This window comes from Vigna angularis, chromosome 4 (assembly GCF_016808095.1).
Source record: "Vigna angularis cultivar LongXiaoDou No.4 chromosome 4, ASM1680809v1, whole genome shotgun sequence".
Classification (NCBI taxonomy): Eukaryota; Viridiplantae; Streptophyta; class Magnoliopsida; order Fabales; family Fabaceae; genus Vigna; species Vigna angularis.
The window spans coordinates 2,858,354-2,872,686 of record NC_068973.1 but is presented as its reverse complement, the minus strand read 5'-3'; the positions used below and the strand labels follow the sequence as shown (position 1 = coordinate 2,872,686).

Here is a 14,333-nt window from a genome sequence, read left to right as displayed (position 1 = left end):
GTCACATTTAAGTTAAAAGTGAGATAACTCAAATTAATTTACCTTTTGGAAAGTTATAAATTTTATAATTAATTATGACTTGTTACATATTAGTGGATTAAGTATGATAATTTATTTAAGCATATTTTACTTGTTGTGTATATCTATTATAATATAATACATATTTAATGTTGTATTTTGAAATATCCATTCTAGTACAAATTTAATATTAAATTCTGAAATATATAATTCAGAATACAAAATTTGTATTTTGGAATATATAATCTACAATCCAAATTTTTCCAAATTATGCCCTTCAAAATGTCTTTAAATAGTGCATTTCGGAACTCGCGATGAAAATGATAACTACGTGATAAAATTGGAATTTTAAAACATACAGGAGTGTAATGAAGGTGCGTAAAGAATCAAGCCGTGAGATCAGACCTAAAAAAAATGTCCATATGTTGCAGAAACCTCAGGAACATAATAAATTGCTAAATTGTATACAAGCAAAATACGCGAGAATTTTGAATTATTTATTTGAAACTTGTAAAAGTTTTGGCAATTTAACATATGATAAAAGTACTCAAATGATGTTTTAACTCAACAAACATATCATCAATAGGTTATCATAAAATCAATTTATGACTAAAATATTTTTATGAATCACATTTAAAAAAACATTCTTGTTTCAGATAAACATAATTAACAAAACTAATTACTTAATTAACTAATGTGACCGTACACGTTTGACATACTTAGCAAATAGTATAAAGATATTTGATATCGCAGCTGCTCCACATGCGCACTTAACAAAAACAAAATAGTCAAAATGGCTAAATGACATTTGATTACATTTTCTGTAAAAATTCTGATCTACTGGCCACCTCTCTAAAATTAACCACGATACAAGATGATATCAATGAAATACATAAAAACAAGCTCTTCTGAGGTTTCATGATATATGCAAGCGTTACTAGCCTCCAATCAGACCCAATTAGAAAGAAATTGGTCTAAAAGGAGTACCCTTGCCATAAATCAATTTAAAGCCTGAAAGTACTGTAGTCTCCTAAACCAGAAGATCCATAACCTGTGTATGGTTGTGATGACAACGAAGATGGGAGGCGTGATGCAGTGCCCAATTGAGAGTACGAAGACCTCGAACCTGCATCTAACCTGCCGTAATTCATACTGACAGGTTCTTTGTGAGTGCTTATAAAATCCTGCAATGCAGATGGGAAAGAATTTCTGTGAGCAAAAGCTAAAGTAATCAACTATTCTGAAAATATAATATCAAATTTTCACACTTATGCTTAATTTTGTCCTGTGAAAATCTCAGGTTGAACTGATGAAGTGAAAAAACCAACTATGAACTTCCGACAAAATAGTGACACTGCAAGATGTCTTTAAAATGTTCCAACTTTATACAGAGTTATTTGAAACCAAAATTACCATGCTTGCATGAGACCTCTACTCTTGCATATTCACAAAGAACTACAAGAACAATCGTAATCATCTTTCATTTCCTACTTCTCTACTATTAATAGAACTTATTCTTTCAATCCTCACATCGCACTATCAAGTAACACCCAAGTGATAAAAGACTTCAGTCAAGAAGATGAAGAAGAGGAAAACAGCTAATAGCGAGAGTGATCCTAAAGAATTCTACTAAATGAAGGACTAGTGGCTACAGAAAGAGCAACTAGGTCAGATGTAAAAATAAGACCGCCCCGTGCATAAATACCAACAAACACCACATCTGACCGTGCAGATATGCTTATGTAAATATGATAATCATACAGGAGGTAACAGAAACAGAAATATATAACTGCATTCTTTGCGAGAAAAGGCCCTCTGAAGTCTCCTACCTGAATTAACTGTTGCGCTGTTTGAACCTCAGATGAGGTGCCTTTTATTTCTACAATGATTTCATCAGGCACCCTGCTCTCTTGCACAGTCAATACAGCACCACTGGTGCGACGAATGTAATCAATATTAGTCCCTTGAATACCAATGATGTCTTCTGCATAGGATAGTGGTATTTGCATTGTTTGTATTACCTAAAAGGCGGGCATAATTGGGTGAATGAAGAGTACAGTGACTATTAACAAATCAACAGAAGAGATAAATAAACAAAATATATAGACTGAAGAATGAGCACACGTTTGCTTTTAGCTTACTACAGAAGAAGTCAATAAAAATTATATGCTATGACAAATTTTAAACACCCACATCATAACCAGCCATAGAGCCAGATCATCATCCGATAAACAGTCACAGATGTATATTCTTTTGTAGCGGGTAAAACTTCATAATACACATACACACACACATATGTATATACATAGATATAGATATATTCTTTTGCAATAAGTAGTGAAATTTGACAAAATAGATACATACACATAAATCTTTTCGCAATAGGTTGAAAAAATAAACAGATTATTTTGGAACAAGTAGTAAAACTAAACAAAATATAGGCAATCACATATACCAGTCTCTTTCCCAAGTAAATTTCATGCAAGAAAATCAACAGAAAACATGTGAGGGGAATATAACTAACCGTAGTAACAATAGGAGCACTAACACGGCCTAGGGCAGAAGAACGAACACCAGAAAGTGAAGAATCCTGCCCATAGAGAGACATGGTGGAAGAAGGGAGCAATGAGTCCAATTGACTTTCACGCTCAGCTAAGATAGAATCCCTTTTTGTTGGAAGAGGCATATCGGGAAATACACTGGTACGTGAAGTACTATTCAACAATGACTTGTCAGACCAGGCCTCTGCTTGACGATCTTGCGAGATTGGTGCATTGAACTTAACAACACAGAAATCAAGTACAATAGTATAAGTATATAGACAAAATCAGAAAATAATATATCTTACATTTCTAGTGAACTGTCACCATATTAACAAGAATACAGTGGCAGCTCAAAACAGAGAATATACATCATAAATAACAAAGTCTGATTCTGGAAGTTATAATTCTAAGTTAGGAAGCTACTAGAGAGCTACTTTTATATCAATTTCAGATTAGACAGTTATAGGAAACTAATATGATATGAAAGTTATAGTGATATGTAAGTTGTGTTACTGTCTTACAGACTGGTAAAAGGCAATATGTCTCAGGATGTTATTCCTTGTGCTTTGCAGGAGGATACAATTAGGGGAAACTTGTATTTGTAGTTAATGTGGCCTATAACTCTAAGGATCTGAAAACGGTTCACCTTGATCAGCCATTAACTTTTGATTTGTATCCATAGGAGTATCAATGGGTTTGTACTCAGTCATGCTTGTTTCCTTCATAATGTCAAAGCATATTTTCTCTGTGATATCACAATGCCTTCCTTGATTGGGCCACCTCAATACCAATAAAGTATTTTAAACAACCAAAATCTTTGATTTGAAAGCAACAAAACAAGAGTTTACTTAGTTAAGAAAGTCAGAATTCAGTATTTTACTTCTTGACTCCAACATATAGTAAAAGAAAATACTACCTAAAAAAGGCATCATGAGTAGAGATTTCAAAAAGGGTGAAATAACCTCCAAAATAGAAAAAGCAAAACATATCAGAAAACTAAAAAATTGAAGAAATGGCAAAGCTGCACAATTCAGTGCATATCTTATATGGAAACCTTCTTACATTTCTCTCAAACAGGGGAAGAACGCTGTGATCAACCAAAAATTTCCTCAGATGGCCAACTACTGCTTCCAGAGCTTTAAGGACCTTCAAGGTTTCTCCCTGAATTTCCACAATCCTCTCATCCGCAGTAGCATAAAATTGCACCTCATCTTCATGAAAATGATTTGCCATTAAAATAATATATTGTAGTTTAAATCATTGCATGCAAACTGGAAGCCGTGCTATGGTGAAACAAGAGAAAAGATGCATTCAGATTATTATTTTATTGCACCCAGATATAACAATAAATATGGAATTTAAGAAATGAATAGTCTGGAAGAGGTCTTATTATAATCTGGGAACAGTAATATTGCATTTAAAGGAATATTGCGATTTAAAATGTTAGATGTGTTTTACAAAGATCTCAATATAGAGAATGGAGAGTTTAAGATATATAAGCTTGCTAATATACAAAAAGAAAGACAAAAAGATTTGGATCAAGATATATCATGAATGAAGGGAAAGTTCTGGTCACAAATCAAAAAATCAAAGAGTGAGAATAGAATTATTTTTGTAAGCTTTTCAAATATGGGCAAATATTTGCTCCTAGTATGGAGGAGAAATCCAAGAGGAAGAACAAAAGTTCGCTTACTATTGTAGAATTTAACCTGGGGAAGCAAAGAAGCCCTCAAAAGGATAGACAATGAAAGAGCTGTTGATCCAATTGGTCTTCCTATTTAAGTTTGGTAGTGTATAGGAGAATACGACATGATTCAAATCTCTGAGCTATTCAATGAGATTTTGAGATATAAGAGAATGTCAAATGAGGGACGGAAGAGTATTTTAGTTCCTATACTTAAGAACAAGGTAAATATTTAGAATAACTTAAACTATAGGTGTATGAAACTTATGAGTTACATTATAACAATAAGGAAAAAGGTGATTGAGAGCATAGTTAAGACAAAAACGGGGATTGCAGAGAAATAATTTGGTTTTATGCTGTGAGGGTCTATAACAATAGTAATTTATCTTTTGCATGGGTTGATGATAGAAAGATACCGGAGCAAAAAAGAAAGGGACATACATGATTTTTATTAACTTGAAGAAACTTATGAGCAGGTGCAAAAAGAAGTCTGTTGACTTGTGAAAGATGTTAAAACATGTTTTCCTTTTTAATGGCTTATACTGTGGATATACAAGACATGTGGTAACTACTAGTGCCAAAACTCCAAGAGACGAGACTTGGGACTTCCCTGTAGGAATAACTAGATAAGTTTACATCAAGCCTCAACCTTATGTCCTTGTTTAACTTTAATCTAATTTTGAACGTACTTACTCAGAACACAATTTCCCTAATTGTATGTTTTTTGTGAATGATATATAATTTTGATCAAGGAACCAAGCGAAGTTAACTTTAAACTTGAGCTTTGGAAACAGACTTCAGAAACAAAAGGTCACTTAAGTTGAAGACAACATATGCATGGCAATTTTAACAAGAGACAAGAGAGATACAACTAAAAAAAAATGAGTCAAGAGGTCATACCACAAGTTTCTAAGTTTAAATATCTAGAGTCCATATTACAAAATAATGAGAAAATCACACAACAATACAAGTGGGATGGCCAAAATGGAAAAAGAGATTACAGGTTATTTGTGATGAGAAAATACCTCCCAAACTCAGACAAGTTTTATTTACTGCTATACATCCAATAATACAATAGAGTTGTGAATGTTGGTCGCTATGAGAACAAAAAAAGGTGAGAGTTGCATAAATGAGAAATTTTAAGATGGAATACGTTGAGAATGACAAGAACGATTCAAAGATAGCCTATTTTGATAAGCTACACCAAAAAGCTAATTGAAATAAGTTGTAAAGAACTTCTGGGGCTCCAGATATTTTCATAAACTAAAATAAGCTCTTCCAAGCACCCCTTTATTACCTTGAACTGTACTTCGCTCTTTACCTTCTACAATACTTAACATACACATGCAATATTTGAAAAGAAAAACAATTTAGGGAAGTTGACAGTATGGCTGTGGCACACATTCATGACTAATCAATAGACAGATAATTAATTACTCATTTAAATTTCTCAATAGATGATCACAAAGACAAAATCTTGCAATCTACCTTGAAGGAAAACTGTCACTCCAGCCAAGATGAAAATGTCAACATAACTCAAATAAACAAATGAGAGCAGCAAACATTAACTGCAATTTCTTAGTAAAGAAACATTGGTAAAATCATTCTCTAACCATATAAAAGTAGTGGTAGCATACAATATCTCTGACACAATAATCATAAAAAGAAAGTATCCGACATAGAAAATAAATTGTCATCTACAATTATGGACATCCTTAAACATCAATGTTTTTCTACAGTAATACCCCCATAATATGTGTCTGTGCGCATTAAAGGATTCGCATGCAGAAGAAACCCAAATGATTGCATTATATCCATGCAGAAAATAGGAAGCATACCTCCTGACAGCACTCTAACAGAAGCACTGGTATTCTCCTGGATAGATTTTATTAACGAGCCTTGCTTTCCAATCAAACTAATAGCCTGTGTCGATGCAACCAATAGACGGATGGAACAAAATGCAAGACCAGCAGTAGATTCTTTATTCTCAGAATCAATTTCAGATAATCCAAAGACACGCTTGAATATCCTTATCACCGCATCCATTGCAGGGGAAAGGGCTGCCTCTGTCTCTTCCCTCCCGGATACAAGTACCTATGAGAAATATAAAAAAAAAAGAAAACAAATTAAGTATAAAACAGAAACTAATACACAAATATATAGAGTCCATCATCAAAGGAAGACATACAAAAGAGTAGATGTGCATGCATACATTTCTCGTTTGAACAACAACATGAAAGCAACTGAACCATAGAGTTAGCTTCCATTCACTTTCTATAGGAAACTAAATAACATTCTAGGCACATACGCTTGAAGATTCTATACAGGAGTCATGCTGATAATCCACATGAACAAGAATAAAAAGCAACACTTTGACATGGAAAGAAAGACACGGACACATAGTAATGAAGTAATGATAAAATTGAAGTTGAACAACGTAAGCAAACATAAAACCCAAAATATAACACCAACTAAAATATACACTTAATGTGAGGAAGGTATAAGTAAAGCAGAACGCAGAAAAACCCAACGAAAAGAACAAATAGACCAGACAAAAAACGGAAACAATTATATCTATATGTCACTGAATGTAATCAGAATCGGTTCACCATCATTCAACTACGGATGGTCATGTAATTGAAAATTATTGAACTTTATGGCAATTAAACTTGAAAACAATGCTAATTAAACCCTAAAATTCGAATTTTGATTTCTACTGTATTGAAATTGAAATAAACATACAATTGACAGAATAAAAAATCAACTACATACTTTAACACCATGGCTTCCTAAATAAGAGAAGTAGAACCGCCTTATCATAGAATTTTTTCCACAGAGACTGTAGAATCATTCACCGTATTGAACCTCGAGTTTAGGGTAGCATGTAATGCAATTACAATAATCCTAACTTGAAACAACTGATTGAGCGAGAACAGTCACGCGCTTGGTGGTACATTAGCATGGAAATTAAAGGAAGGGAACAGAAGAAGCAGTGAAGAAAGCACAAAAACAAAAGCGACTACTTCTAGGGTATCAATCACTTTCGCGGTGCTAGAAAGAGTTGGAATAAAAGCATACAACTTGAAATTTCGAAAAAGAAAAAGGATATGAAAACCCTAGACAGAGGGAGAGATTAGGTGCAATTGAGACTTACAATTCGATCAGGAGTGCCAAGAGGAGCGTCAAGAACGCGAATGCGAGATCGTGTCTCTTCACACATCTTCTTTATCAGTTCTCCCTTGCGCCCTATGATGCTCCCAACCTTCCCCACTGGCACGATGAGACGGAATACGCAATCCCCAGGCCACCCTAGCCACCTCCTCTCCGGAGGAGGCGCCGCCGCAGTGGTGTCAGCCTCCGCCTCGGCCGGTGGCTGTGCGGCGGAGACATGGTCCGGTGTTAGTAGGTTGCCGGCGGAACCGTTCTGGAGTGGTTGTGCGGTGGCCATATGAGAGAGACGAAAAGGGTTGTGAAGTTAAGGTCTTGAGAGTCTGAAGGAAAATGAACACACCGGAGCTTCCCTCTATTGCTTAGCTTCACTGTGAGTTTTCTGTTTTTGGTTAATGGAGTCTTTAATCCTCAAATTTAAATTTATATATTTTATTTTTTATTTACATTTTTCCTTAAATCCATGTTTTAGTCTTACAAATATCAATTTGTAAATTTTATGTCGATGTATTTAAGAAATGTTAAAGATAATAATTTATTGAGTTCTTTAATTTGTAAAGTAATTATAAATTTTATATTTTTTAATTAAATATCTGTTATTTGAGTGAATTTATAATTAGAGTGACAGGAGTTACCTTATATCATATTACTTATTACTTGTATGTCTTTATATGAAAAATTAAAGAGTATTTAATTAAAATTTAAGTCCTTCATAAATATATATGTGAAATTTAAATTAAGTTTTAATTGAAGATTTTGGTTTTATTGATAGTTTTCTGTTACATTAAATTGAGGTGGCATCATCTTTTAATTTTAATTTTGCAGTTTCAAACAAGATATAATTAAATTAAACAGTACAAAGTTGAAGTTTTCAAATACATGTGCTACCTACGTATGGTATAGTGTGTCTATTTCTTTTTAGCAAAAATTAATTAAACTATAAAATATTTTTTATTAGAAATAATTATAAAAATAACTAATATTCTTATAAAATCGAATACATCTTGCAAAGGATTTCTCTAACACTTCAAACATTACAAGTTATTTCACATTTTCTTATCGAAATATTTCAAATACTCATTTCTTTGAATTGAAAATTGATATGTATGCAGAAGACATTATAACGGTTGAATTATCTAATAATAAGTACAATAATAAATGATTAATCTATTAATTATCTTGTAAACACTCTTATCTATAATAAATAATAGTTTATGTTTTCTTGCAGTAATTATAATTACTAATTAAGATTAATTTATTTAATGATATTTAATGATATTGAATTTTATAAATGATTATTAAAAAGATAAAATTGAAAAATATTTTTTATTATGAATAATTTTTTGAATTTAAAAAAAAAGTCCGGTAAAATTGAAAAAGAAATTATGCACACTAAAATAAGAATAATATCTATATAGTATATAATAAGATAACATTATTTCGTATTATAAAACAAACATTAAATAATCAAATCAATGAAAACAAAACTATTTTTGTTATAAAATATTACAAATTCGTAACTTTTTTTTTCTCATTGTTCAAGTTTATGGTATTTTTCTTGATATTACAAAATCAAATAGTCACCTAATTACTGAGAGAAATCCAATTGAAAATACAAATATTTTAAACATTTAAAAAATAAATAATAATAATGAATTAAATTGAAAATATTAAAATTTATTAAAGATCACAATTTAATGTTATTTATTATTTTCTATGTGAAACACATGCAGAGTGTAAGACCTGTGTAAAATAAAAATATATTTTTATTTTACTATATTTATGATAAGAAAGGAAACATAGTTTAATACTTAGTTTTGTATGTATTTAGCATTGTGTTTCCTCTTTTTGCATGATTTGAGGTTGTGAACGTGACAGTAGTTGACAAAAGGTGCTGCAAGATTTTCTATGATTTGTTTTGTTTTGTTGTGCTTGGTTTTGGACAAATTGTAGAGTTATTAAGTAAAAGAAACCTATGGTTAAGTAGGGGCATATTAAAAACGTGAATTGTGACTTTGAGGAGAACCCTACCATTTTTCTTATATAAACTCTAATCTATGTGAGAGAGTGGAGGAATATACAGATACTATGCTAAATCATAGGTTGGGAGTGTAGTTTTGAATTGTGGGAAGCACTGCTACGCAAGGAAAGAAAGTCATCTTTGGTCTTTACTTTGAACCTCAAAGGGTTGTGGAAACTCACTGGAACTAGAGGTAAGGGGGGAAACTAGGGTTTATATAACTGTATGCATGTTGGGGTAGTTAAAAATTAGACTATATATGTATGTTTGATGGTGCATGTATATTGTATGATGGGTAGAAGGTAAGGAGAGCTAGATCTGTTTCTATAGACTGTAGAAGTATTAAACTGTGTTTGAGATCTGTTATATTATGCTCTTTAATGCAAATTTGGGAATTTGGGGATGAAAGTAGGAGTTTCTGGGTTTCTGGAAAAAAGCCTGGTGCGATTCTGCAGAAACGCGCGCTCGTCCAAACGGTGCTCGACCAAATAGTGGTCGGCCAATTTCTGAACGTTCGGTATTTGTTGTGAGCATTCGCCGAATCGGCCAAATTGGAACGTTCGTCCGTATAGTGCTCGACCAAATTCAGCCAGTTTTGGAACGTTCGGTCTTGATCAGTGATAATAACCGTTCGGTCTTGTATCCTCCAGTAACGAGCGCTAGCGTTCGTTCTGGGCTTGTTTGGGTGAGCGTTCGGTTTTGATGTTTTAGTGATTTAAGAGTTCGAACTACATTTGATATCTTTTAGGTTTGGATCCTGAACGTTCGGTTTTTGGGTATAAGTGAACGTTCGGTTTTAAGTTGCTTATTTTTAAGTTTTGAATCTTGAACGATCGACTTTAGGGTATTAGTGATTAATGAGCGTTAGTTTCTGCTGATCGGTTAAGTCTTGATTTTAGCACCGTTCGGTTAGCTGTTGATATATGTCGTTCGGTCAGGGCTTATTTTAATACCGTTCGGTTGAAACCTGAATTGATGGTGTCCGGATTAATAGTGTTTATTTTGAGTGTTCGGTATTAGTGAGTATAAGCGTTCGTAGTTCTATCAAGAATCAAAACGTTCGTCCAAATGGTGTCCGGATTAATAGTGTTTATTTTGAATGTTCGGTATTAGTGAGTATAAGCATTCGTTCTTAACTTGGAATTCTTGGGTAGCAATCTTGAGCGTTCGGCCTTAAGTTGGTATTCTTAGGTTTGAATCTTGAACGTTCGGCCTTAGTTTAATTGTGATTGTGAGCGTCCGTTCTCGATGTTGTTAATCCTCAGGAGGTACTCGTCTCAGGTAGTGTCCGAACTAGGTTTAATCTTCGAGCGTTCGTCCAAATTTTGCTCGGTTTTAACGTTCGGCCTGATAGTGTTGAGTATAGTAAGGTGTTCGGTCTTAGCGTTCGTCCGAATGGTATGTGGTGCTCGGTTTTAACGTTCGGCCTGATAGTGCTGAGTCTAGTAAGGTGTTCGGTCTTAGCGTTCGTCCGAATGGTATGTGGTGCTCGTTTTTAGCGTTCGGCCAAATAGTGCTCAATCTATTATGGTGCTCGGTTTGTTGCGTTCGGCCTGATTATGCTTGATCTCATAGCGTCCGTCCAAGTGGCATTCGGTGAATAGTGTTCGACCAAATAGTGTTTGGTAAATAGTGTCTGTCCAAATAGCGTTCGGCGATAATATATGAATCCGTAATTTCTTTGGGAGTATTTTAAAACAATTATTGAGAATTGTTAGTTATTTTCTTGATCTAATATCGGTTTATTTATACATGTTATTGAGAATATGTATGAATTCGTGATTGAGCACGTTTATTCTGTTGGAGGTGGTACATACACTATGTTATTTATTTGTAACTTCGTCTGTCTTTTGAGCATTTTTGCTAGTCTCGCGTGAGACTGAGATTCGAGTGTCACCTTCTTCTGCGCGAGGAGGTGAATGTCTCGCCCAATGACTTCGGCTCGTGTTGAGTATAGTGCATCGTTACGCGTAGTATCGATGTTTTTACTCGTTAGTCCTTGAGGAGTCGGGGAGATAGGTCTGAAGTCGCGATGGAAGACGACTCGGGTCGCCTGTTATTGAGAACAGGTTATGACAACGAATTACAAGTAAACAACAATTTTTATGAAGGACTAGTCTGCAATGTCATGTGTGTCGAATTATATTAAATCATGGAAATTATTATAGTTTATATGTAATGGGTTTGTGATGTGATATTTCTGGTTACTCACCCTAAAATGTTGTGGTTGTGGTTTCCACCTACGATGATCGTACTTGTACGGGAGTAGATGGTATTGCAGATAAAGCTGGATTGGAATAGCTCTTCGAGAGAAACGGGAAATAAAACTTGTTGGGATTTTTATAATGTTTTCTTATTTATGTTCGTTTGATTTTGTTATTTTAAGAAACAATTAAGATTTGGTTTGTTGTAATGTATGAACTTATGATGTGTGTATGGTTTGTTTATGTGTGGTATATTTTAAAAAAAAAAAAATAAACACTTTCATAAGATTCATGCTTCAAGATTATTATTATTATTATTACTAATATATCCTATAAGGGGTGTTACACAGAGTAATAATCACATCATTCTTCTCGACAATAAAACAAAAATAAGAAAAACTTAATTGAAAAATATACATACATTTTTATACTAAATAAAACACAAATTCTTGAAAAAAAATCAATTAAAAACGTAAAAAATTGTCAAAATTTTGAAATTTAATTAAGTATAATTTTTTTATAAATAACTTCAAATGTTTTATATACAATAAGTTATTTGAGTAAAAAAAATGTTGAGTAATCGTGAAATTTAAAAATATAAATAATTTTTAATTTATATCTCTTTTAATTGATTAGGACTTTTTACTAACGCTAATAGAAACTATTTTTTATTTCTTAATGATTGTCATAAACTTTTTGTTAATATTTATAAATAATTAATTTATTTTTTAATGTTAATAGAAAAATATTTTATCAATATTAATTATGATTATTTCTTTTGTTAATATTAGCTGAATTTTTTTTCAACCAATACGGATGAGAAGTCAAAACAAAATTTTCAATTAATAACATTAAAATATAATTTCTGTCAGTGTTAACGTAAACAACTATATTAAAAATAATCTTTATTAATATTAATGGATAAAAAGTTTTGTTAATATTAATTTAAATAATTTCACAAACTTGAAGTAAAAGATATTCTACGAGAGTACATTTAAATTATGAAAAAAAATGTATATTTAAGTAAAGTTTATACTTCGTTATACTTGAAATGTTTTATAAAGAATTAAAATTAAAAATTAAAGCAAAGTTGATGTAAAATAAAATTATTCAAGTTTTTAGATGTAGAAAGTACTCATCTTAAAGTGAATTCAACTTTTTGATCGTTGAAATATTAATGATATAGATTTTTTATTAGCAATCTAATTACAGTTCAATTATTAATAATCATATTTTATTGTTTAGTATTAAAATTAATTAATGAATTAGTAAGCCTCTATAATCTTCCAATTTTAATGATAATTTGTTCATATTCCTGACAGTAGACCGTCCAATACCTAACGATCATCCATTTCCGTCAAATGACCTGGGCTCCATGGCTCTTCCACCGCCCTGGCTTCCTTTTCTACTAATATAAAAAGGTACTCCGTAAAAAAAGAATTTGCTTTAACTGCGTTAAACTATATATAAAGAAATAAAATTATGAACTTTCTTCAAACTGAAATTTAAAACTTTTTATTTGATTTTCATGCATCCTATCCATAATTAATTTCCCGTATGTATATATGTGGGAATCCAAATATAGTAAAATCTGCCAATACTAATATTTATATTAATATTCAGGAATCCACATATAATAATATTCAGGTGATTAATAAAGTGAGTTAAAAATGTGCGAATGTATTAATGTATAGTCATAACTTAGGCATACTTAACTATTTATAAATTTCAATCTATTGATTTTCAAATTACTGAAGACATGCACCTATTATTACCCAATATATTAATTATATTATTGATTCGCCATTTTAAACCAAACATGTTATCATGGAGTTATCGGATAATAAATTTTCGTTGTTAAAATTAAAAGGTGGTATTTTTCCAATATCTTTACCAACAGTTTTAACCGCCATTGTTAGTGTTGACGTAAAGTTAAAAAGAGAAAGAGGAAACGTGTGTGTAATTTCTGAAACACTGTTAGTTATTCATCTTTTGAAGAGCCTTTGTGTTGCGGTACAAAGAAAGAAAAAGTACGGCAACTGAAGATTGGATGAAGAAAAGAGTTACAGAGATGGATGCATGCACAGCAGAGGTTTTTAGAGTTTGATGGGATGAAGAAGGAGCCTGCTGACGGTGATGGCAATGTTGCAGAGCTTGCGGAAGATGACGCTCTGAACGGAGAGAACGTCGTCGTCGCCGGGGATGGAGGCGTCGCAGGTGTCGATTGCAGCCAAGGCAGCTTTGAGCCAAAGGCGTGTATCGGTTTTGGTATCAATCAAGAGAGCGGCAATGGTGTCCTCCAACTGGCTCTCTGCGTCGAGAATGGTCTCCTTGCAATCGGCCAAACCTTGTTGAACATCGGGGCTGAGGCTATCGTCGTCGATGAGAATTTTGGTTTCTCCGAGGATCCCAGAAGCGTTGGTGGCAGCAACCCTGAGAGAAATGATTGCCAAGTCTCTGAGGTCTGCGTTAGGGCTTCTGAGAGGGTCTGAAGAGAGAACCTGAACACACAGGTTTCTGGTTGCGGAGAGTGTGCATACCTTCTCGATTAGATTCTTTCCTTTCGGTGTTTCAACTGCTGTTGCCTGGTGTGCCATTGCAACCATGCACACAACCAACACCCAGAAGAATTTTGTTGAGTGTTCCATTTTGTATTTGGAACAAAAAGGTTTTCTTCTTCTGGGTTTGGTTGTGTG

General features: G+C 33.0%; 2 protein-coding genes across 2 annotated transcripts; both read right to left on the bottom strand.

The window, feature by feature from the left end:
• Positions 1 to 727: 727 nt before the first annotated feature.
• LOC108329870 (RNA-binding KH domain-containing protein PEPPER) lies at positions 728 to 7,814 on the bottom strand. The gene is made up of 6 exons (XM_017564228.2): positions 7,400 to 7,814; positions 6,084 to 6,339; positions 3,624 to 3,772; positions 2,543 to 2,797; positions 1,848 to 2,039; positions 728 to 1,202 (listed from the first exon to the last, which is right to left on the bottom strand). Exons 1-6 carry the CDS (start codon positions 7,691 to 7,693, stop codon positions 1,023 to 1,025), a joined length of 1,326 nt encoding a protein of 441 aa, XP_017419717.1. The 5' UTR covers positions 7,694 to 7,814; the 3' UTR covers positions 728 to 1,022.
• Positions 7,815 to 13,591: 5,777 nt separating this feature from the next.
• Positions 13,592 to 14,333, bottom strand: LOC108330142 (pectinesterase inhibitor). Its single transcript, XM_017564653.2, has one exon. The coding sequence runs from the start codon at positions 14,283 to 14,285 to the stop codon at positions 13,734 to 13,736; it is 552 nt and encodes a 183-aa protein (XP_017420142.1). The 5' UTR covers positions 14,286 to 14,333; the 3' UTR covers positions 13,592 to 13,733.